Source organism: Oncorhynchus masou, chromosome 33 (genome assembly GCF_036934945.1).
Source record: "Oncorhynchus masou masou isolate Uvic2021 chromosome 33, UVic_Omas_1.1, whole genome shotgun sequence".
NCBI classification, from domain to species: domain Eukaryota; kingdom Metazoa; phylum Chordata; class Actinopteri; order Salmoniformes; family Salmonidae; genus Oncorhynchus; species Oncorhynchus masou.
The window spans coordinates 41,254,625-41,281,075 of NC_088244.1; the positions used below are offsets into that span (position 1 = coordinate 41,254,625).

The window sequence follows — 26,451 nt, forward strand, 5'->3', positions numbered from 1 at the left end:
AATGCATAGTGCCAACTAGAAAGTTTGGTGAAGGAGAAATAATGGTCTGGGGCTGATTTCATGGTTTGGGCTAGGCCCCTTAGTTCCAATGAAGGGAAATCTTAACGCTACAGCATACAATGACATTCTAGACAATTCTGTGCTTCCAACTTTGTGGCAACAGTCTGTGGAAGGCCCTTTCCTGTTTCCGCATGACAATTCCCCGTGCACAAAGCGAGGTCCATACAGAAATGGTTTGTCGATGTGGAAGAACTTGACTGGCCTGCAAAGAGCCCTGACCTCAACCCCATAGAACACCTGGGGGATGAAATGGAACACCGACTGCGAGCCAGGCCTAATCGCCCAACATCAGTGCCCAACCACACTAATACTCTTGTGGCTGAATGGAAGCAAGTTCCCGCAGCAATGTTCAAACATCTAGTAGAAAGCCTTCCCAGAAGAGTGGAGTCTGTTACAGCAGCATAGGGGAGATCAACTCCATATTAATGCCTATAAAGCAAAGATTGCACCGGAAGAAATGGCAGCCGTTTTAAGGGCGCCGAACCAATTGTGCTGTTATGTGTTTTTTTTTTAGGTTATTTGTAACTTATGTTGTACATAATGTTGTACATAATGTACGTACATACCCCAACCAGAAGCCATGGATTACAGGCAACATTCGCACTGAGCTAAATGTTAGCGCTGCCGCCTTCAAGGTGCGGGACCCAGAAGCTTACAAGAATTCCTGCAATGCCCTCTGACGAACAGGCAGTGCCAATACAGGACCAAGAATGAATCGTACTACACCGACTTCAACGCTCGTCAGATGTGGCAGTGCCTGCAAAACTATTACAGACTACAAAGAGAAGCACAGCCGCAAGCTGCCCAGTGACACAAGCCTGCCAGATGGGATAAATCCCTTCTATGCTCGCTTCGAGGCAAGCAACACTGAGTCATGTACGAGATCATCAGCTGTTCGGACGACTGTGCGATCATGTTCTCCGTAGCCGAAGTGAAATAAGACCTTTAAACAGGTCAACATTCACAAGGCCGCTGGGCCAGACGGATTACCAGGACGTGTTCTCCGGGCATGTGGTGACCAACTGGCTGGTGTCTTCACTGACATTTTCAGCATGTCCCCGATTGAGTCCCTGTGCCCAAGAACACTAAGGTAACCTGTCTAAATGACTACAGACCCGTAGCACACACGTCCGTAGCCATAAAGTGCTTTGAAAGGCTGATCATGGCTCACATTAACACCATTATCCCAGAAACCCTAGACCCACTTCAATTTGCATACCACTCAAACAGATCCACAGATGATGCAATCTCTATTGCACTCCACACTGCCCTTTCCCACCTGGACAAAAGGAACACCTACGTGAGAATGCTATTCATTGACTACAGCTCAGTGTTCAACACCATAGTGCCCTCAAAGCTCATAAGTGAATAAGTGAAGGATCCTGGGACTAAACACCTCCCTCTGCAACTAGATCATGGACTTCCTGACGGGCTGCTCCCAGGTGTTGAGGGTAGGTTTGCTACACATCTGCCACGCTGATCCTCAGGGGTTCATGCTCAGTCCCCTCCTGTACTCCCTGGCCAGGCACGATTCCAACACCATCATTAAGTTTGCAGAGGACACAGTGGTAGAACCGATCACCGACAACAAGGAGACAGCCTATAGGGAGGAGGTCTGAGACCTTTTATTTATTTTTTTATTTTACCTTTATTTAACCTTTATTTAACTAGGCAAGTCAGTTAAGAACAAATTCTTATTTTCAATGACAGCCTAGGAACAGTGGGTTAACTGCCTGTTTAAGGGCAGAATGACAGATTTGTACCTTGTCAGCTCGGGGGTTTGAACTTGCAACCTTGCTCCAATGCTCTAACCACTAGGCTACCCTGCCGCCCCGACTTGGCCGGGTGGTGCCAGAATAACAACCTCTCCATCAACGTAATCAAGACAAATGAGATGATTGTGGACTACAGGAAAAGGAGGACTGAGCACACCCCCATTCTCATCGACGGGGCTGTAGTGGAGCAGGTTGAAAGCTTCAAGTTCCTTGGTGTTCACATCACCAACAAACTAGAATGGTCCAAACACAAACAGTACAGCGCCCTGGATGAAGAGCATGTTAAAGGCTTTGCTCAAGAGCTCAACGGTAAGGCAATGTCTTCAGGATGTGAACGTAGTAGCCCTCCAGTTGCCACATCAATTCACACCTTTTTTCCAGAGTCCGTCCTGGGCTTTCAAACCAGCCCCCTTTCGGTTACAGGTCCAACTCCTTAGCCGCTGGGCGACATACGGCCCGTAACCCTTCACTTGATGTGAGTGTACGTAAATCATTCATAACACCATTCATGACACCATTCATGACATGAGAGTTGCGGTATCATCCATAACAATATTCAAAACAACTTTAATTCATAACAACTGGTGTTCTGAAGATCTAGGATGGATACTTATGGACGGGATTACAATGGGCAATGGATAGCATAACTGGACATTTATGGAAATTATTTTTGAAGGAAATTGGTCAAAAATGTAGTCTTCAGTTCTATGTAGAATATTTGGCTATTGGTTAATTCGTCATACCTCCCTGATAGAATTATTATTATTATTATTTTTTTTTTACAAAATAACGATAATATTAAAGACAGACGAGACCAAATGCATGGTGAAAGGTAAAATCTTAATTTTGCAATTTGCTATTGAGACTGTTGGGTGGAGATGAAGATGAACAATACAGCTTATTGCCCTAAATAGACAGAGACAGAGAGATGCCCTTGAGGCAAATCCAAGGACATTTTTTTTTATCATTCTGTATTCTGGGCAGTTTCAAAATGCCAGGCAACAGAAATAAATAAAAATTGCCGGAAATGAGAATGTCACATTCTCGGCTGTCCAAAGTGTAATTCATCACAGAAGAAGAGCTGAGAACATAGCGGCTCCAGTACAGTACAACAGACTGCCTGTATTCATATACCTCATAGACAAGACCAACATAATGTCTTATTCCTTAAACTGTACTGTACACTGTAAACAAGAACACTGTGCTGTCCTATACTTTACACAGTACTGTACACTGACTGAACACAAACCACTGTACGGCTGTCCTATATCTTAAACCGCAGGATTGGTGACAGGAGGAAGGGAATGCTTCCTTTCTTCCTTGGAGTAATCATTGATCTAACGTGACTGGATTGGGGAAACAAAGGTTCCACTATTTACCTTCCATCATCCAGACAGATCCCTGATCCATGTCAGATCAGTGATTACTTTAAGAAAGGGAGGGAAGAAGGAAGGATGCATTAAAGCAGTGGCCAAGACTTCACTTTCCCCTGCCTTTATCCAACCCCTCCCCCCATCCCTCCTTCTCTGATCTTTGTATCCTTCTAAATCAAATTGAGCTTCAACTGCTTTTAATTGAAAATCCAGGTGACAACAACAGCTGTGGATGCCACTTCAGGTGACTTAATTAGCGCCCTGCCCTAAAATACAGTACAATATAGGGGAAACATAATATTCCATTATAGATTATAACAAGATTGGCTCTGCTCTGTATCAGCTGTTATCAGAACTGTTTGAAGGGGGTACTCCATTGCTAAATAAACAGTGGGTTTTTATTGACATTGGACAGGTTTTTCTGTCAAATGACTTTTCTACAGTTGCTGCTACACACGGAGGCTCTTCTCTTTGGCTCTAATTAAATGTAGAAGATAAAATAATTTTAATGAGAGCCAAGGGACCGGGGATAAATGGATAGATTACCTTTAGAAAGAGCAGAACTAGCTCATTAAGGTGAGTTCTATCTCTGTGCACTGTGCTCTGTTAATTACTATATATAATGGCTTGGAATGTCTGCTAGTGCACTTGCTCCATCTATTGGTAACTCAGCAATGTGTGTCTGAGAGTGTGTGTGTGTGTGTGTGTGTGTGTGTGTGTGTGTGTGTGTGTGTGTGTGTGTGTGTGTGTGTGTGTGTGTGTGTGTGTGTGTGTGTGTGTGTGTGTGTGTGTGTGTGTGTGTGTGTCTGAGTGTGCGTGTCTGAGTGTTTGTGTGTGTGTGTGTGTGTATGTGTGTGATCGTGCGCACCTGTGTATGTGTGTGTGTGTTTGTGCACCTGTTTTGCCTCCTCCCCCAGGCTGTCCCACATGGAGGCCACTAGCTTGGACACATCCCCGAACGTGGCGTTGGGGTTTGAGCCCTTGATGGCCGCCTGGGTGTCCCTGAAGAAGAGGGCATAGGCCGACACGGGCTTCGACGGCTCGTTGGGGTCCTTTTTCTTCTTCTTCTTCTGCGGTTTGGGCTTGGGCTTCATCATCTCCGAGGATGGCCGCTTCTCCCCTATCTGGAAGGGAGGAGTGATGGAGGAAAGAAGGAGAGGAGGAAGGAAAGAGGGAGAAAGGGAGAGGGAGGATTGTAAGCAACAATGGACATAACATTTTTCCAACAAATAAGGATCTCAATGAAATTGGTTGTTGGTTCCACCTATTGTAATTCTATGGTTAGTCTGTGGAAGCTCAATTTATGTTGTTGTTGTCTATGTAGAAAGGGGGGTGCTGTAAATGTGAAAGGTCAACACTACTGAAAGAAACTGAACTATAGAACCGATGTCCTCACAATGGTATCACCATCCAGACAGTGGAGAGACAGGTAAGATCACCTCTTGTAGGGAAAATCCTCGACAAGGAAAGAGAGCAACACTGTTTTATTATTGACAAATACGACATGGATGGAACAGGACTACTCGATTTCCTCCACAAACAAAAACACATAATGAGCGGACGAGAAAAGGAGGGTTCTGAGAAAAGCAACAGCCCCTTCTTCTGAGAAGAAAAAGAAAACAAATCAATTTGGCTGAGGATAAGGGAGAATGGAGGCAGAAAGCTGCCGCTGGTACGGAGCTCATTTTAGGACACATTCACCCTCAGCCCAGTATCTCCACCTCCCAAACGTATGGTGAACATTTTAGGACACCCTCTGAGGGAGAGAAACTTGGCAGAGTACCATGGTCTGGAGGAGGACACTAGGCAGTACCTTATCACAATGAAATGTTGTTTTATACTACTCATTCACTCATCATGCTGTTTTATACTCAACTTTGTGTGTGTGTTTGTTGTTTTTAATGTATTTCATTTTGGGAGAGGAGAGAGGAAGAGCAAGGCAATTATAAGTTCCGGATGATTAGGTGGCTATGATAGTATGTGGGCCAGATTGAGAATTTAATTAATAAAATTATATTCCTGGGATGAGATTATCTAAAGGATTTGAGTAGACAAATTTCAAACTGCAGCTCTAAATAGTAATTTGTTGGATAAATAAAAGCACATCACAAGTTATTTCAAGGACTATCTGCTGGGTTATTTAAGAATGATGATAAATGGCCATCATACTATATTTTCCACAGTAAAGTACAGCTTTTGTACATATATTTGACATTGACGTGAATCAAATGCATATGAACACATCTGTCATTTAGCACATAAAGCTTCGAAGAAGTCAAATCCAGGTCAACATAGCCTCAGTGTGATTGTTTATGGAAATTGCATTCCTCCTGAAGTGAGTAGAGCCCATCAACCATTTGAGGAGAGGGAAGCAATTCAAACATTTAGTGGAAAGAGGCTGTAGCTAATGGAGGATGGAAGGGAGAAGTGACTGCGACTTGATGTGCCATTAAGATCACCGCAACCTGAGTCCTGGGGAACATAAAGAAAAATAATCACATTTGATAGCCTACATAATGACTGAATATATAATGATCAACGACAGTAGATGATTGAAAGACGGAATGAGGCCTCCCGAGTGGTGCAGCGGTCTAAGCCACTGCATCGCAGTGCTAGAGGTGTCACTACAGACCTGGGTTGTGTCATAACCGGAAGTGATCGAGATATTCCCATGGGGCAGGGCACAATTGGCCCTGTGTTGTCCGGGTTTGGCCGGGGGAGGCTTTACTTGGCTCATCACATTCTAGCGACTCCTTGTGGTGGGCAGGGAGCTTGCAGGCTGACTTCCGGTCGTCAGGTGAACGGTGTTTCCTCCGACACATTGGTGTGGCTGCCTTCCAGGTTAAGCTGGCGGGTGTTAAGAAATGCGGTTTGGTGGGTCATATTTCGGAGGACGCATGACTCGACCTTTGCCTACTGAGGCCGTTGGGGAATTGCAGCGATGAGAAAAGATTGAAAAGGGGGATCAAAAACAAAGATGGGAATGAATGATGCATGCATTCAGAATGTCCCATGTCTCAAGTGGGAGCATTTTCAGGGCTTTTTTCAGGTGGCATGGTCACCGTCACATGATTAGTCTATACAATCCATTTATCTCCAAATGCCATGTTAATGTTAGATTTGACTAAATAAAAGTACTTTGAAAATGCTCTGTAAAAAAAAACATTAATCCATACTGCTCTCTTTTTAACAGGCAATCAGGGACACAAACCATGTGAAAGAATACTGAATGATCACTTGACTAGCAACTATCAAACGGCAACTCTAGGATGTTTAAAAGCATTCCCATTTCATACAATCATCATGCATACTTATCATGGGATTAAGAGCTGGGGTTGTCTTGCTTTTAACTTTGCTTTCTAAACAGAAATGATTGCCTTTGAAATGTCATTGTTTTAGAAACCATTTGAAGCCGAAACAACATCTTCCAAACAGTAAATTAGCTCATCAGAATTGGAGGCTCCCGAATGTTTGGGTATAAGAAAAGAGGTCACTTGAATATAACTTTGGATGTGATGTGGAATTGAAACGAAAGAAGATTCCCCTATTCAAATTGAAAATGCACCCATGCCTCTTTCCCCCCCCCCCCCCCTCTCTCTCTCTCTATTCCACTGGTTTGGATAGTTTTAATTTTTTTTATCCATGAGTGTGTGGTTTCATAAAAAAACAATAATCTCTCACGTTTATGCAATGAGGCAAAAAAAAGCGTTTGAAATGACATCTGTTCCCCTCTGCCTTTGATGTGAAGGGTGAATAAATTGGAGGAGAGCTAATGGAATGACAAACTGAAAAGCAAAATAATCTCCAGGAAAAATCATTTATATTTATAAATTGAAAGCGCGGCAAAACAAGCAAACTGCTAGAGAGAAAAAAGGAAATTCTCTCATTTTCCCTCTGTATTCAGAATGATAGTTGGCTACACTAGATAGACAAGAAATTACACTTCAATGGAACATTGACTGAGATGGAATAGAACACTGATGAATTGGAATGGATGAGTAGCATTTGTTAAACTGGGTAGTCTATACATTCAAGTGTCAGTACAGTAAAATATGCATACTGAAGGTATAAAGCGAGATGGTCTTTCAAATGAACTGAACCTGAAGATATATCCAGTCTTGTTTCCAGATCTAAATAGTAATGGCCACTCTCTAACCACTACACTACACGGTCACCAATTGCTTATTGCACTTCACTATAAACATATAACAAAATGGTACATAGGCGGTAAATACATTTTCAGTTTGCAAGTCAAGGACTGTATTTGAAAGTGTCAGGCCCAGGCACATACAATCAGCATGGCTGTTGTCAGACATTTGAAGAGGGAGAGAGGAGAAGAGGGAGAGGGGGGAGTGGTTGCTGTAATTCTGAATGGACAGCACTGCACAGAGAAGATGAGATTAGATTTGACAGCCTGATACCTGCATCACTATCAAAACACGAGAGAGAGTGGTAAGAGAGAGGGGGAGAGAGAGAGACAGATAGATAGAGCAATTGAGAGAGAGAGAGAGATGGGGAGGAAGGGAGGGGTTGTTTAATCAGAGGCTCCAGCACATACCTATATTTACACATAAAATGAAAAGCAAAATGAAACCCAAAAAGGGTAAGGTTATCCCTGAAACATTTCCCAAGTGCTGCGTATCGATTTCAAATGGGTGGGAATGTATACACGCCACGGGCAGCGTACAGAGCTGACGAATAAGATCTATTGCTTTTTGGAGTGAGTGGAGTCAGTGAGGTACTTGATGCAAGTGGGAGCTATACGCTGTAGCCAGCAAGACTGGTTGAGCGGTGCAAGCACAGCTCAGCTTATTAAATACAAATCCTCGAACATCAACTAAAGATTGGGGAGGGAAAAAAATCAAATCTGTGACCTGTTCTAGCAAGAAAAGTAAGAGCAGTAACCAAAGCCTTCAAGTCTGTGGAAAATAGACCCTTCCAACAGCACACTCTATAAGAGGAGTGCTTAATGCAGCTGTTGACCAAGCCTTTGTTGGTCCATAAATAGCCAAATGGGCATTGCTTTACTGTGATGACGGATCGCAATGTGTTTAAATTTACAGAGGATCCGGATGCTCCCAAGGTGCGTTCTGCAACTCTACATTATCTAATTATTGCTGGTTATAGATAAGGTCCAAAGTTTTTCTTAGTCAAGTCACATGGTCACAAGAAAACCTCCCAGCCCTACCTATACCAGCAAGAGACTGAGGTTTATGCTTAAACTATAAACCGCACACATCTGGAAACCGTTTCAACTCTTGTCATACTGTCCATCTGTAAGTAATAAGTCTGACTGAACGTCATAACCCTGAGTATATCCAGGCATATGTCCAGAGAACCACACAAATCAAATGGAAATACTGTTCAGCCCACACAATTATGAAGAGGAAGTGTAAATGCACATGTTATGGTATTGGCTCAGGAAATTGCAACCAAGGCAGACATTGAAAACCTCAGAACTCTTGATGATTTATTTTCCTCAAACATAAAAGCCAAATTCTTTAATCCCATTTTGTTCAGAGATGTGTCAAATTCAAAAACGTCAACTGATTCTCATTGTCAGACAACCTTCTCATCTCCCTGTCTGATCACATCACCAGAGACTGATTGCACAGAGTCTGATGCTCCTAATGTAAGCCTATATTCAGTAGTCAATAGTCATCAACGTTGTTCCCGGTTGGGTAACGGGTACAGACTTACAGACTTAACTTGCACACCGGACATAACATCGACCAATAACCTCCCATGAAGATGATAATTGAACAGGTAAAAATGAACCAAATCTCAAATTATGAGTGATTGGTCCTGTGTTGCTCAGTTGGTAAGAGCATAGCACTAGCAATGTGAACGTTGTGGGTTGAATTCCCAATGGGGCCACCAATATGAAAATATATGCTGTATAAGTCGTTACGGATAAAAGCATCTTCTAAATGGCATGCATAGTATTATATTATGAACAATGAACAACTGTCAATATTAAGGAGGTATGTAACTGGTTTCATGAAGCTAGGCGTATGTCTCACGTCAATACTTCGCAGGAGAGGCATTTAAACGTCTTTTAAAAATCTAAATGCATTTTTGGGCAGAAATGCCTTCTGGAACACGTGAACTTTCATGTTCCTTAATAACAAAAGTGTATTCCATCTGCAAATACGAATAAAATGTGTAAATTACGAGCCTAGTTGGATTAGCCACGGAAAAAGACAGGAACCTTCCTGCTAGCCATGATTGTCTGAGATAATGGATAGGCTGGACATAAATTTGGATTGGTGTTCCATGTAGCATGCTTCTGTCTATAACTTGAGCTGCTTAGTATTGTCACGTTCTGACCTTTATTTCCTTTGTTTTGTCTTTATTTAGTATGGTCAGGGCGTGAGTTGGGGTGGGCAGTCTATGTTTGTTTTTCTATGATTTGGGTATTTCTATGTTTCGGCCTAGTATGGTTCTCAATCAGAGGCAGGTGTCATTAGTTGTCTCTGATTGAGAATCATACTTAGGTAGCCTGGGTTTCACTGTGTGTTTGTTCCTGTTCCTGTCTTGTGTTAGTTTGCACCAGTTTAGGCTGTTTCGGTTTTCACGTTACGTTTATTGTTTTTGTATTGATTTGTGTTTCCTTTGTTTCATTAAACATGAATCTAAATAGCCACGCCGCATTTTGGTCCGACTCTCCTTCACATAAAGAAAGCCGTTACAAGTATGTGTTCATAGTCCTTTCTACCGATATGTTTTTGAAAGATATAATGTTAGACATCGAGAACTACAAAAGTTTGCTACTTTTCTGAACAACATTGATACCCTGAATTTAGCAGGTGCTATTGACACATTTGTTGGAATGAGTTGTGATGGGCTACTTTCTGCACACGCCACGGTCAGTGTGAACAGGAGTGACCTGACACAATGCTGGCCAAACATGTAGCTACAAACAAAACTGTGTTAAATTGTTCCAGTCTGCCGTGAAGCAGGAATCAATTTGCCAGGATAATTTCTAATTATAGACTAATGTTAGCTAGATAACATTGAACCTAGTTGGTTAGCTTTAGCAACCGGCAGATTCATGCTGCAGCTATGACAATGTTTGTATTGGTAGTAGTATGAGTTGGGATTATCCTGGTTCATTGTTTAGCTAGCTAGCTACACACTTCGCCAGATGATTACATGATCTATAAAAGTTACCCAGTTGTGTCTGGGGGTGGTTATAGCATTTATTTCACATGACCCATCAATTTAGACACGTGTGTCTTGGTAAGCGTCATCTAGGAATTATAAATATTTATACAAATATTTTTATCTGGAGACTTTCTGGTTTTGATATTGCTACTATGCAATTAACCATTTCACTGTACTGTTTACACATTCTGTATCCTGTGGATGTGACAAATAAACTTTTATTTTATTTTATATAGTGTGTGTTTACCAGTGACAGTAATGTGAATAACAACATTACCTGCACCAAAGATTAGGATATAGGCCAAGGACAAGATGAAGTGTCTTTTTACCTGGAGTTTTTCCATATTGTAGGCTACTACTTTTGACACTCTTAGTCTTAAAATCTTTGGTTGTTTACTACACTACTCATTCTGTTTAGCACATGGTCTCACATATGATTCCTTAAAGAGGTGGGTGGGGAAAAGACTTAAGAGGGTGTGAAAAATGTTGAATGGGTGCAGACAAAGAAGAGCTCTCCAGTAGGTGGGCCATTTTCTCAAAAGTGGGGTTACACGTTTATCAACTTTCAAACCACAATTACTTTCCCATTGTTCCTCAACTGCAGTGTATGACATACAGTTTTCTAGCTCTGAGTCTCCACTTGTATCCAATGTAAAAAACACAATTTCTAATTTTGCTACATAGGACTGAATCCAGCTTGTGGGTCTCATATTTCTGAGATGCCTCGCCCAGCGGTGGACCTAACTAATCAGCACAAATTGCTAAAGTTGAGGACTCGTATTTGGTAATGTGGCAAAAACAGTCCTAAGCGAAAACTAATTACATTAACACTTCGCTAACGAGATGTTGGAGAGGCCCCTGCAGGTCGACTTTTTATAAAGAGTGGCAAAGCATCTGCCACACCTGGCTTCGCTAGCGTTCTAATTGGCCCCAGTGGGTTGCTGTAGACGCAACCGTGCAATTTAAAGGGGGTGGGGGAAATAGTTATTGTTTTCAACTCAAAATGGTATTCAGTCCCCCCAAAAAAAGAAAAACCCTGAGTATTGGATTATATTTATATTTCTTTGTTTTATCTGACATGGTCCTCTGAACGGAGTTTTGCAGACTGAGTGGCAATACAAGAAGAGAAAAACAATTAGTCAAACATGAATGGTCTACCACGGCTGGGCTATTTCCATAGCAACAGCCTGAGGGAACAATTCAAACCCTTTATTGGCCTTTTGCTATGTTTCTCTGTAAACATCAGACCAGCAGGAGAGATGGCCGGCAACAGAAAGTCAGGCAACAGAGTCATCACAGAGCCACAACCTGTTCATATATCAATCAACCCTTACAAAAAAAGATTTCCATAAAAGTACAGTGACTGCAGTCGACTGTGGTATTTTGGATGCAGTAATTGCAGAATAACTGCAGTTATACTGCACTGTAACTGCAGTTAAACTGCACTCTAACTGCAGTTATACTCGTAGGGGAACGTTTATGTTCTATTGGAGAGAAGAAGGAAAGTACTCCGCAGAGCATTCTACTGCATTTTGAGATGACATATCCGGAGAGTGCCTTAACACTTTTTAAGGTACAATATGTCATTTCAACAGGCTAATCTTGCCACTTTGCTGAATAGGGATTGCTAACTACACTTACAGTACATACAGTGCATTCGGAAAGTATTCAGATCCGTTGACTTTTCCCACATTTTGTTACGTTACAGCCTTATTTTAAAACTGATTAAAAACAGAAATACTGTATTTACATAATTTTTCAGATCCTTTGCTATGAGACTTCGAAATTGAGCTGAGGTGCATACTGTTTCCATTGATCATCCTTGAGATGTTTCTACAACTTGGTTGGAGTCCACCTGTGGTAAATGAAATTGATTGGATATGATTTGGAAAGAAACACACTTGTCTATAAAAGTCCAACAGTTGACAGTGCATGTCAGAACAAAAACCAAGCCATGAGGTTGAAGAATTGTCTGTTAGAGCTCCGAGACAGGATTGGGTCGAGGCACAGAATCTTCCGAGAGCTGGCTGCCCGGCCAATCAGAGCAATCGGGGGAGAAGAGCCTTCGTCAGGGAGGTGACCAAGAACCCAATGGTAACTCTGACAGAGTTACAGAGTTCCTCTGTGGAGATGGGAGAACCTTCCAGAAGGACAACCATCTCTGCAGCATGCCAGCAATCAGACCTTTATTGTAGAGTGGCCAGATGGAAGCCACTCCTCAGTAAAACACACATGACAGCCTGCTTGGAGTTTGCCGAAAGGCACCTAAAGGACTCTCAGACCATGAGAAACAACATTTTTTGGTCTGATGAAACCAAGATTGAACTATTTGGCCTGAATGCCAAGTGTAATGTCTGGAGTAAACCTGGCACCATCCCTACGGTGAAGCATGGTGGTGGCAGCATCATGCTGTGGGGATGTTTTTCAGCGACAGGGACTGGGAGACTAGTCACGATCGAGGGGAAGATGAACGGAGCAAAGTACAGAAAGATCCTTGATGAAAACCTGCTCCAGAGCACTCAGGACCTCAGGCTGGGGCAAAGGTTCACCTTCCAACGACCCTTAACACACAGCCAAGACAAGGCAGGAGTGGCTTCGGGACAAGTCTCCGAATGCCCTTGAGTGGCCCAGCAAGACCCTGGTCAAACATCTCTGGAGGGACCTGAAAATAGCTATGCAGCGACACTCCCCATCCAACCTGACAGAGCTTGAGAGGATCTGCAGAGAACAATGGGGGAAACTCCCCAAATACAGATGTGCCAAGCTTGTAGCGTCATACCCAAGAAGAGTCAAGGCATAAATCGCTACCAAAGATGCTTCAACAAAGTATTGTGTAAATGGTCTGAATACGTAAGTAAATGTGATATTTCAGTTTTTTTATATTTAATACATTGGAAAAATGTCTAAAAAACTGTTTTTGCTTCATCATTATGGGGTATTGTGTGTAGATTGATGAGATGTTTTAAATCACTTTAAGACTGTAAAAATAATAGACTGAAAAAGTGAAGGGGTCTGAATACTTTCCGAATGCACTGTACTGTAACTAGCCTTCAGTTAAAATGTAACTACTTTTAAATTGATAGAAAATATAAGTAAAGGCTGAAGCTATGCATTGTGGTTTAGAAAGACTCAGGAGGTAATCAGGAGGTCCTTAGAAATCAGCAATGGCTTCCCTACTAAACAAGGCTTGACATATGCCCATGTACAGTAGGAGCTAACTGCTTATGCAGAAAGCCAAGCTGATTTGAGCTTCTGCCGTAAACCCATTAATTCAAGTCAAGGGTTATGTTCAACAAAAAAAGCAGTATTTTCCTGAGAAGAGCATTAGTGAGCTTAGTCACAACCATAATCTCCTCCATGTGCACACCTTATGCAACATGCTCTGCCAGTAAGTCTCATACCTAGCCTCTTTCTCTCTGCGTTTCCTGCTGATGGTACAGCGATGGTGCCCAAACATAACGAGACAGGCTATTATGATGGCAGCTGGTTGCCATAGGTACTATATGCTAATTGTGAGGAGGAGGTGGGGTATTGTCAGAGCAACAGGCTTTGTTTGGCCTCTGACGTGCATTGTCTCATACGAAAAGACTAGATGATAAAAGGGTGTCAAAGTCACTTCACTAGTGTAGCACCACACCAAACATTTGGATCTCTTTCAAGCACGATTTCACAAAAGAAAGAGAAACACACAACGAGTTATAAATCAAATTATAATAAAAAAATATATTGTAAGACAGTGTATCTAAGAATAACATTTCCGTCTGTCTCCAATGTTCTTTGGTTAAAACAGGAAAATTAGCAACTGGTTCTGTGGCTCAGAGTTCAAGCCTGTTATTCTCTCTCATTATTCTAGCTCTATAATCTTCACTTCTTTGCCCCAAAGGATGTGCAGGACAAGTGACGTTACTGAGACATAAGGTAAATATTAACTTACGGTTGTTGGGATAAAGAAATGCTCATGTACTGCTAATGAAAATGTTATGTATGGGTTATGAATGTGTTATGAAGTCCCTTCAAATAAAGTGTCACTGGTTGTATTGCAGGCCTATGTGTGCTACACCCTCTCTTGCTTGCAGGTCTAAAGCAGCTGTGTTAAGTGAAAGCGCTGGTGAAAGTAGGTAGTAGGGCCTAATCCTGAGAACTGACTCTTAACCCGAACCACAGTCGCTCTCTGGGTGAGAGTAATGGCTTCCTCATGGGGCCGCGGATGCTATTGTAGAATCACAAAGCATTTAATTGAAACAAATGACTCTGATAATGGGACATTATCCCCCACAGGTTCGCTGTGTGCTAGGCTTAATTAGCGTCGCCCTAGCGATCGAGGACGAGCTCGCCATGCTGATCCTTCAAAGTAAAATAGCGAGCCCCTTTTAAGTGGGCAAATGGCCCATTTGTCCCACTGTCAATGTGTACTGTAAGCAGGTTCCCCTCTTCAGACTAGTGTAGAAAAGCAACATGTTTTGTCTGTTTGGAGTGTGTCCCAATCTGTTAAGTTGATGCCTTCCCTCTGCCCTAGATTTCTGGATATTGGTATTAGAAATGTATGAGGTTTATGTTAGTTATACTAAATAGTAATTACTATTTTCCTTGTTTCGGGTCTTCTCTCCATGATAGAATATTAGTACTTTACTGTTCTGGAACTATTATGCACTGCAACATGAAACAGCAGAACTTTTTTCCATCATGATTAAAAGCGGTTCTCCAGATTCAATTGTTCACTCTTGTACATATTAGAAAACTCTACGACCATGCTGTTTTAAATATTCATTAGTCTTAACAGTTGCCTAAGGTTATTTGAATTAGCAGCATGGATATTCATGAGCTGCAATAATTGCTCATTTGTTTTTTATGTTCAATCCTTCAATACACTTCTTCATTACTTCATTCTCATCCATGAATAATAAGCCTCTCAAAGCAAATATGGACTTTTATTAAACACTTTCTTTAATAAGATATTTGTTTTTATTCAAAGCGAATCATAGTGTCCTGACATGTATTATTTTCAGAAAGACATATTGCTCACAACCTGTTGACTAGAGAATACCATTGATGGACATCCATCTTTTTGTCAAATGAAACAACCACAACAACACAACATTCCACCTGTAGCTAAGAAAGTGATTTATATAAAAAGCCAAACAAGATGTCACATCTATTCCAGTTGAAGGCAACAGTGGAGGCAGGTCATATGAGATGTGTCTCAGGCCTGCCCAGACTGTATGGTAGAGACTTCATTGCTTACTTAACTTCAAACAGCAGAATTCGTCAATTTTAGCTACAAATGTAATCAGTGTATTCTTGAGGTTAAGCTCTTTGAATATGACCATTAATGTTTTTATAATCACATACTGATTTGAATAATATGTTGATTGGCTAATTCTGACCATAGACATTTGATTCACCTTCCATATACTCACTATGAATCTGTAAATAATGGCAGCCAACAATAGGCTTTTTATGTTGCTGCTTTTAAAATGGTGGTGCTGTTTTATCCTGTCTGTCTAAAATGCCAAGTGACGCAAAATACATGTCTTTTAACATATTAAATGAAATAAAATTAAGTCAAGCTCACATAACATTATAACAGTCAGTGAGTCAGACAAAAATGTATCATGAAAACACAAACAATCACAGACACTTTCAAAACTAACACTTTGTGTAGATCTAAAACTGGCTTTAAAGAAAGCAATGAACTCTCTACCATACAGTCTGTGCAGGCCTGAGACACATCTCATATGACCTGCCTGCACTGTTGCTGTAACGGCTTTCTTCTGTTGAAGGAGGAGCGGACCAAAATGCAGCGTGGTACTTTTGAGACATATTTATTGAAGAACGAAAAAACACGAACAAATACAAAAACAACAAAACGGAAACGTGAAAACCTAAACAGTCCTATCTGGTGAAGACAGGAACAAACACCCACGCAAACACTCAAAGAATATGGCTACCTAAATATGGTTCCCAATCAGAGACAACGATAATCACCTGACTCTGATTGAGAACCGCCTCAGGCAGCCATAGACTATGCTATACACCCCACACAACCCCAAGATGAAACACACCACAAATAAACCCATGTCACACCCTGGCCTGACCCAATAAATGAAGATTAATATAATAAATATAGACCAGGGCGTGACAGAACCCCCCCCCTAAGGTGCGGACTCCCGGACGCACATCAAAACAATAGGGAGGGTCCGGGTGGGCGTCTGTCCATGGTGGCGGCTCCGGCTCCGGCACGGGACGTGGAACCCACTCTATAAATGTCTTAGTCCCCCCTCCTCGCGTCCTAAGATAGTCCACCTTCGACCATGGCCTAGTAGTCCTCACCCAGAACCCCACTGGACTGAGGGGCAGCTCGGAACTGAGGGGCAGCTCGGGACTGAGGGGCAGCTCGGGACTGAGGGGCAGCTCGGGACTGAGGGGCAGCTCGGGACTGAGGGGAAGCTCAGCACTGAGATGAAGCTCAGCCAGGTATTTGGATCCGGCAGATCCTGGCTGGTTGACGGTTCTGGCAGATCCTGGCTGACTGGCAGATCTGGAAGAGTCTGGTTGACTGGCAGATCTGGAAGAATCTGGTTGACTGGCAGATCTGGAAGAGTCTGGCTGACTGGCAGATCTGGAAGAGTCTGGCTGACTGGCAGATCTGGAAGAGTCTGGCTGACTGGCAGATCTGGAAGAGTCTGGCTGACTGGCAGATCCGGAAGAGTCTGGCTGACTGGCGGAACTGGAAGAGTCTGGCTGACTGGCGGATCTGGAAGAGTCTGGCTGACTGGCGGATCTGGAAGTGTCTGGCTGACTGGCAGATCTGGAAGAGTCTGGCTGACTGACGGATCTGGATGCTCCATGCTGACTGGCGGCTCTGGCTGCTCCATGTAGACTGACAGCTCTGGCAGCTTCTTGCAGACTGACAGCTCTGGCTGCTCCATGCAGACTGGCAGCTCCATGCAGACTGGCAGCTCCTTGCAGACTGACAGCTCCTTGCAGACTGACAGCTCCTTGCAGACTGGCAGCTCCATGCAGACTGGCAGCTCCATGCAGACTGGCAGCTCCATGCAGACTGGCAGCTCCATGCAGACTGACAGCTCCTTGCAGACTGACAGCTCCGGTTGCTCCATGTAGACTGACAGCTCTGGTTGCTCCATGCAGACTGACAGCTCTGGCTGCTCCATGCAGACTGACAGCTCGGGCTGCGCTAAACAGGCGGGAGACTCCAGCAGCGCGGGAGAGGAGGAAGGCTCCGGTAGCGCTGGAGAGGCGAGGCGCACTGTAGGACTGATGCGTGGTGCTGGCACTGATGGTACTGGGCCGAGGACACGCACAGGAAGCCTGGTGCGGGGAGCTGCCACCGGAGGACTGGTGTGTGGAGGTGGCACAGGATGGGCTAGACCGTGAAGGCGTACTGGAGATCTTGAAAGCAGTGTTGGCACAGGACGTGCAAGGCTAGGGATGTGCACAGGAGGCCTGGTGCGTGAGGCTGGCACCAAATTCACCAGCTGGCTAACACGCACCACAGGACGAGTATGGAGCGCTGACCCAGGTGCCATCAAATCCCTGACACGTTCCGTCGGGCGAATTCCATGCAAAAAGCACCAACACAGCAACTCCCTCATTTCTCTCTCCTCCAATTTCTCCATTAACTCCTTCACAGTCTCTGCTTCGCTCACCTCCAACACCGGTTCTGGTTCTGGTCTCCTCCTTGGCTCCTCACGATAAACAGGGAGAGTGGGCTCAGGTCTGACTCCTGACTCTGCCACACTCTCCCTGAGCCACCACCCAAGAAATTTTTGGGGCTGACTCTCGGGCTTCCATCCACGCCTCTCAGCTCTCGTCGCCTCCAGTTCTTCTTTGGGGCGGCGATATTCTCCAGGCTGATCCCAGGGTCCTTCTCCAAACAATTCGTCCTCCCATGTCCATTCCTCCTTTCGCTGCACCTGCTTGTTACCACGCAGCTTGGTCCTGTTGTGGTGGGTGATTCTGTAACGGCTTTCTTCTGTTGAAGGAGGAGCGGACCAAAATGCAGCGTGGTACTTTTGAGACATATTTATTGAAGAACGAAAAAGCACGAACAATACAAAAACAACAAAACGGAAACGTGAAAACCTAAACAGTCCTATCTGGTGAAGACACAGAGACAGGAACAATCACCCACGCAAACACTCAAAGAATATGGCTACCTAAATATGGTTCCCAATCAGAGACAACGATAATCACCTGACTCTGATTGAGAACCGCCTCAGGCAGCCATAGACTATGCTATACACCCCACACAACCCCAAGACGAAACACACCACAAATAAACCCATGTCACACCCTGGCCTGACCCAATAAATGAAGATAAACATAATAAATATAGACCAGTTGCCTTCAACTGGAATAGATGTGACATCTTGTTTCGCTTTCTACAGTGGGGAGAACAACTATTTGATACACTGCTGATTTTGCAGGTTTTCCTACTTACAAAGCAGTGCCTGTAGAGGTCTGTAATTTGTATATACAGTGCCTTGCGAAAGTATTCGGCCCCCTTGAACATTGCGACCTTTTGCCACATTTCAGGCTTCAAACATAAAGATATAAAACTGTATTTTTTTTATGAAGAATCAACAACAAGTGGGACACAATCATGAAGTGGAACGACATTTATTGGATATTTCAAACCTTTTTAACAAATCAAAAACTGAAAAATTGGGCGTGCAAAATTATTCAGCCCCTTTAAGTTAATACTTTGTAGCGTCACCTTTTGCTGCGATTACAGCTGTAAGTCGCTTGGGGTATGTCTCTATCAGTTTTGTACATCGTGAGACTGAAATTTTTCCCATTCCTCCTTGCAAAACAGCTCGAGCTCAGTGAGGTTGGATGGAGAGCATTTGTGAACAGCAGTTTTCAGTTCTTTCCACAGATTCTCGATTGGATTCAGGTCTGGACTTTGACTTGGCCATTCTAACACCTGGATATGTTTATTTTTGAACCATTCCATTGTAGATTTTGCTTTATGTTTTGGATCATTCTCTTGTTGGAAGAAAAATCTCCATCCCAGTCTCAGGTCTTTTGCAGACTCCATCAGGTTTTCTTCCAGAATGGTCCTGTATTTGGCTCCATCCATCTTCCCATCAATTTTAACCATCTTCCCTGTCCCTGCTGAAGAAAAGCAGGCCCAAACCATGATGCTGCCACCAACATGTTTGACAGTGGGGATGTTGTGTTCAGGGTGATGTGCTGTGTTGCTTTTACGCCAAACATAACGTTTTGCATTGTTGCAAAAAAGTTCAATTTTGGTTTCATCTGACCAGAGCACCTTTTCCACATGTTTGGTGTGTCTCCCAGGTGGCTTGTGGCAAACTTTAAATTACACTTTTTATGGATATCTTTAAGAAATGGCTTTCTTCTTGCCACTCTTCCATAAAGGCCAGATTTGTGCAATATACGACTGATTGTTGTCCTATGGACAGAGTCTCCCACCTCAGCTGTAGATCTCTGCAGTTCATCCAGAGTGGTCATGGGCCTCTTGGCTGCATCTCTGATCAGTCTTCTCCTTGTATGAGCTGAAAGTTTAGAGGGACGGCCAGGTCTTGGTAGATTTGCAGTGTTGTCTGATACTCCTTCCATTTCAATATTATCGCTTGCACAGTGCTCCTTGGGATGTTTAAAGCTTGGGAAATATTTTTGTATCCAAATCCGGCTTTAAACTTCTTCACAACAGTATCTCGGACCTGCCTGGTGTGTTCCTTGTTCTTCATGATGCTCTCTGTGCTTTTAACGGACCTCTGTCACTGAAAGTAAAGGGGCTGAATAATTTTGCATGCCCAATTTTTCAGTTTTTGATTTGTTAAAAAAGTTTGAAATATCCAATAAATGTCGTTCCACTTCATGATTGTGTCCCACTTGTTGTTGATTCTTCACAAAAAAAATACAGTTTTATATCTTTATGTTTGAAGCCTGAAATGTGGCAAAAGGTCGCAAAGTTTAAGGGGGCCGAATACTTTCGCAAGGCACTGTAAATCACTTTCTTAGCTACAGGTGGAATGTTTTTGTTGTGGTTGTTTCATTTGACAAAAAGATGGATGTCCATCAATGGTATTCTCTATTGTATAACATCCAGAGTAAAAAAGTGATATTTCATCCAAATGTAAGACTTGCTTACCTGTTTTCTTACCCTGAAAGCAGTCTATAGAGAAGGAGAGACAGTTATCCATGCTTGGGCATGTGATTTGAAACATTCTGAACATTGACTTCCATTGATATTTGCTGAGAAAAAGCTTATGTTAACTATTGGTTACAGTGGCTAGGTAAACACATTAAAAAGCGTGGATTGCTATTTCTCCTTGTCTCCTAGACTGCTTTCAGGGTTATGAGTAATTTTGTAATAAGAGTGAACTATCCCTTTAATATGTTATTATTGCATAGGAGCATAGTCAACAGTTTTTTATATTGATTAAGCAAGTATGGCCTTCAACAGTCTGAACATAAAATTAGCTTTGCATTACAACAGTAATGCCAACTGGACACTTCATATTCTTTATTCATTTTATTTATTTTGTATTTATTTATTTTCCCCATTTCACTCCTCAATTTCATGATATTCAATTGGTCGTTAAGATCTTGTCTAATCGCTGCAACTCCCCAACGGGCTCAGGAGAGGTGACGGTTGGGACAATACTGCCTGGCCCGCCACAAGGAGACGCTAGAGTGTGATGAGCCAAGGAAAGCCCCTGGCCTATGGGGCACCCAGTCACAGGCCGGCTGAAGTGACATCTCAGCAGTATGATGCAGTGCCTTAGACCGCTGCGGCACTCGGAAGCAACCTGGAAACTATTCATATTCTAACAATAACCCACATTGACAGTATCTAGACAACAGGGAGAGTCCTGAATATGGCCAGCCTGTGGTCTAGTAACAGATGCACCCTGCCAAAAATAACTATGTAACGCCACACGTTTAACAAGATTGAACAAATATTGCTACATGAACTTGCAGATTTGGCTGAGCTTTTTTGGCGGTGGGCTTTTCCCCAAACCAACCTAATTTACGCTTATAATGAGATATCGGCAGGCGTTCAGTTTCCAAATTTAAATGTGCCGCCGTTCTCCTCGGTGACGTGCTCGGGCCCCTCCTCAACCCTCATTAACACCTGCCAGGGAATTCCCTCCTCTTTTTCAAAGAGACATTTCTCACTCCCATCTCCCTTCTCGCAAAAATGAGCCAGACCAGCCAGGCTCGGGGATCTGGGGGCCTGTCAAACATGAAGCCCCCCCACAGTAGCAGACTCGGAGAGCAGGCAACATTGACAGTGAGGTCCAGCTGTGATAGGGTTTTTAAATGCAGGCATAATGAGCACTCCATCCAACTTGGAGAAATTATGCATTGTTCAATGTCCCATCCAAACTATGTGTCTGTCTGGCCTTAGACAACAGAGGGCAGGGTGGGTTGGGATATCACACTTGGCTAAACACCTAACCATCTTATAAAACATTATCCAGCCAGCAAGCACCTATTGGACCAATGATGGCTATGAGCACACCACTATAAGCTGATATTGGACCCATGTCGATAGCCTATACTCTATTGGCTACTGCCGTCTGAACCTCTACAAAACCCATCAGCCAAATGAGTGGTGGGCTGCTGACTTTAGCAATGGCAAGCCACTGTATGTTTCTAATCAAGGATAACATATTAAAACCATTCCCTCATGTTATGGGAACTTATCTTGCTAGCAGTTTAACCACATTTATGATATGTCATTATTGTAATTAGCAGTTTGGTGTTAGCTACTAAATGCAAATGCATTGTAGAAAGGCAGGCTTAGATTAAAAGTCTCTATATAAATTAAATATTCTGAATAAACATACAGAATCTTAATGTAACATGAATTCCTTTGAACCATCATAAAACATACCACTACTTGTATATCTAAGTCCAAGCTATATATCATGTAAACAATGACATCAACATAGCTTTTAAATACCTAAATATAACTATTTCTCATCATTGCTTCAAGCCCATTTTTCCATCTACTGCACATGTCATCCTGTGATTTAGCAGCTAATACTTCTGCCTTCAGAGCAGTCAGAATGAACTGAGAGGGAGGAGGCTGTCAAAAATGAGATGAATTCAGAGGAAGACAGAAGATGATTCTGATGGAGAGAGCAAGGGTATTACTATTATCATGTGCTCCACCAGTGATCAGAGATCTAAGATATTTGTGACATATTTTACTCTCAGTAAAAGCAAGATGTGCTATTTTAGACAACTATAACAAAAACTGAACAAGTGGGCTAATATCGCAAAGTGCATTTCTGAAAATGGTCATGGTCATGGTCAGATCTACTACTCACAATACTGTAATGCCTTAAAGGGATAGTTCAGCAAAATGACATATGTAGATATGTACAGTATATATACAGTATAGTCGCTGGTTAAACAAAAGAAAGGGGATTGCAGATCACCCCTTGTCCAAAATAATGCTTTCAAGGTAAGACAACAAACATTAAGAGAATGTAATTTTTCTGAACAATCCCTTTAACTGTTTGCTGTGTGATTGGACACCATGAGATGCATGATAGAAAAGAGGATCCCTAAGCAGAAAGAAGTTTACTGAGCTTTAGCCTTAGGCTAAATGTTGTACTAAAACAAGTAACATCATCCCCAGAGATGAGCAATATCTATTGCTCCAGCTGAGCTTGTATTTGTAAAAGGGAGTTTACATACAGCATAAGATAGTTAGCATTTCTGATATGAAATGTATCCTTGAGGCATTGTTGTTGAATAAAAAAAACTACAGCTACTATGGAAGAAAACAATTGACACAAAATTAGGTTCAGGATCATATTATGATCAGTGTATCCCTTACATCGAATACTAGGGGTACTTTTATTTTTTCACATTTCCCCACTTTGCAAAAACCTACCATTCTGCCTTATTTATACAGTACGTTCCTAAAAGACAAATACTGTGTAGTGCCTATGACAGAAATATGAATTCAATCTGTCTATTATGCTTTTATTGGCATGAAATTAAGGTTCATTGACATCATAGGAAAAACGTCAAATGCAACATCCTGTCTTAATGGAATGAAATTGAAAATAACCTCATCTTCAATTCCTTTAAGATATTTCAGCTTACTTTTCTATGCCTCAGCCTGAGAAATAAGCTCCTCTTGTCCCCAAAGATAATAAATGAATTGAATTTTTTTTCCTTATCGGTCATCTATTTTTCCAGCGTAAGCTATTACTTGCTCAGGTTGCTAGGCAACAGGAAATATTAATAGTCACTATTATTAGCCAGGCTCCAGTAGAGTAGTACTAAAATGAGGAAGTGGAAAACATGAATGTGTTACATAAATCTTTGGACCTTTCACGGTGTGTGCAAGTCTCTGTTTGCAGTGATTTATGGCAATGACGGTTCATTTATGAGAAAAGGGGGTGTGAAATAAGAAAATGGAACATTACCCTGAAGGACTATTTGAAAATAAATAATTGCAAAGGTGAATCGAAGACTGTTTAAAAACCAGGACTGTCTTTCTTACGGAAATGTTATTGGCCTATTACACCAAGAAGATAAGGGAGCTGCTTTCTCCCATACATGTTTGTGCGCGTAAGGCATGAACATGAACACGCCCAAATGCACGCACACACACACCTCCATCACCAGCCTCACAGCAATTGTATCAATTAAAGCTGTATTTTGCTATGAAAAATAGTAGCCAGATAATATTCTGAACACAGCCAAATGTATAACGAAATAAATAAACACATAAATACTCTTGCACATTATGTACTACATTACTGTACATCTCCATGGCACCAGCTATATTCATCTCACTAGGATGTTCAAAACAGTGACTTAATAACCTTTTCACACATTCCAAAAAATGGGAGTGATCATTCTACAGTGGTCCCTGCAGCGTACGCTCAAACTCCTGTGATTAGAACGCATATTTAGAACGTCCAGCTTCGATTGATGCAACAGTCAGCATTTGAGCAAGCCACACTGTTTTTTTCACAGAAACATTTTGCACAAACAGTCCTTACAAAGTTATGTCCTGAATGTGACCAGTTTATTTTTGGATGTGTGAGGAACAACGCTGGAGACGAGAAGCAAGTACAGGGAGTGAACATTTAATGAAACACAGACAGGAACAGAATACAGACAGAGTCTGGACAGGGGGAAACAAAACAACAATAATGCTGACACGGGGAACAAACTGAGGAGCAGACAGATATAGAGGGTCGATCATCAAAGTAAAGGAGTCCAGGTGAGTCCAATGAGCACTGATGTGCATAATGAATGGTGTCAAGTGTGCGTAATGAAGGGCAGCCTGGCGCCCTTGAGCTCCAGATAAGGGAGGCAGGAGCAGGCATGACAGGATGCAATGTTCAGACATTCACAGAAGTAGCGACAACATACACTATCATCCAAACCGGAAAATGTAGGCTACAATAGTCCTAGGGTCATATTTAGGTAACTCCCTGCTGTCAGAAACCACAACATGAATTGGCTAATAGCAATTACTATTTATAATTCATCACATCACGGGTGAGCTCAGCATTGATCGAAATAATTGAGTAAAACACTTCCTAGAAATCGAAAGTAATCCGAGAATGCTAGTTTGTGCGTGCTGCATATGTTTTTTCGCGTCAACCAAAGAGGAGACGAGGAGTTTTTTCTGTTTACAGTATGCATGTTGAAGGGGGCGTGTCGTCTACGATCATTCACTTCCCTTCATTCACCTCTGGACGTTTAACCTTCACCTCATTATAACATCTTTTGTCTGACAGACAATTACGTGACAACCAGAATGTATTGTGTAATGTCAACAAACATGGTACCACACATTGCTGGCAAATAGCTTAGCATAAGCTCATTATAATCAGTAGAACATTCAAAAAATATATTTTACACACATCATAAGTGTCCATTATAACCTATGCAATAATCAGATTGCATTTTTTGTCACCAGTACTTGAAAACGTGAATAAAACTGTCAATACACTATGCTCCATACATAGAGTATCAGTCAAAAGTTTGGACACACCTACTCATTCAAGGGTGAAAATAACACATATGGAATCATGTAGTAACCAAAAAAAGTGTTAAACAAATCAAAATATATTTTAGATTTTAGATTCTTTAAAGTAGCTACCCTTTGCCTTGATGACAGCTTTGATATTCTCTCAACCAGCTTCACTTGGAATGCTTTTTCAACAGTCTTGAAGGAGTTCCCACATATGCTGAGCACTTGTTGGCTGCTTTTCCTTCACTCTGCGATCCAACTCATCCCAAATCATCTCAATTGGGTTGAGGTTGGGTGATTGTGGAGGCCAGGTGATCTGATGAGGCGCTTCATCACTCTCCTTCTAGGTTAAATAGCCTTTACACATCCTGGAGGTGTGTTGGGTCACATTGTCCTGTTGAAAAACAAATGACAGTCCCACTAAGCACATTCCAGGTGACAACCTCATGAAGCAGGTTGAGAGAATGCCAAGAGTGTGCAAAGCTGTCATCAAGGCAAAGGGTGGCTACTTTGAAGAATCTCAAATATAAAATACATTTTGATTTGTTTCACACTTTTTTGGTTACTACATGATTCCATATGTGTTATTTTATAGTTTTGATGTCTTCACTATTATTCTACAATGTAGAAAATATTTTTTTTTTAATAAAGAAAAACCCTGGAATGAGTAGGTGTGTCCAAACATTTGACTGGTACTGTACATACATACATACATACTGTATGTTACAGTGGAAATGACAACACGATATACAGAAAATAAGGCACTTACTTTGATATGAATGCACACACGTCCAAAGTTATTATTTGTAAGGAAAACAACAAGGAAGGTAATGCGAGCGGCAGCCAGAAAATATGCCAATTTGTGCAAGACTGTGCTAATGTCTGCATACTTGATCTGAGTAAACATTGGTGGAAGTGCTTGAGCTCTCCTCGAAGAGAGAAGTTTGTCCGTCTCAGTAAAGCCTCAAACATAAATTGTCTGCAACACTGAAATTGGATACTTCTATGTGAATTAATGAGGAGGCGGAACACACCTCAATTCAAAATGTTAAATAAATAAAACTTG

The 26,451-nt window shown here is 42.2% G+C and overlaps 1 protein-coding gene across 2 annotated transcripts in view; it reads right to left on the reverse strand.

Annotated features, from left to right (window-relative positions):
- The window catches only part of LOC135528565 (TOX high mobility group box family member 2-like), a 128,066-nt gene that overhangs the window by 17,352 nt on the left and 84,263 nt on the right, over positions 1-26,451 (reverse strand). For both annotated transcript variants that reach the window (XM_064957738.1, XM_064957736.1), the window contains one exon: positions 4,105-4,332. In XM_064957738.1, the coding sequence (XP_064813810.1) occupies positions 4,105-4,332 (228 nt within the window). The remainder of the gene's footprint in view (positions 1-4,104; positions 4,333-26,451) is intronic.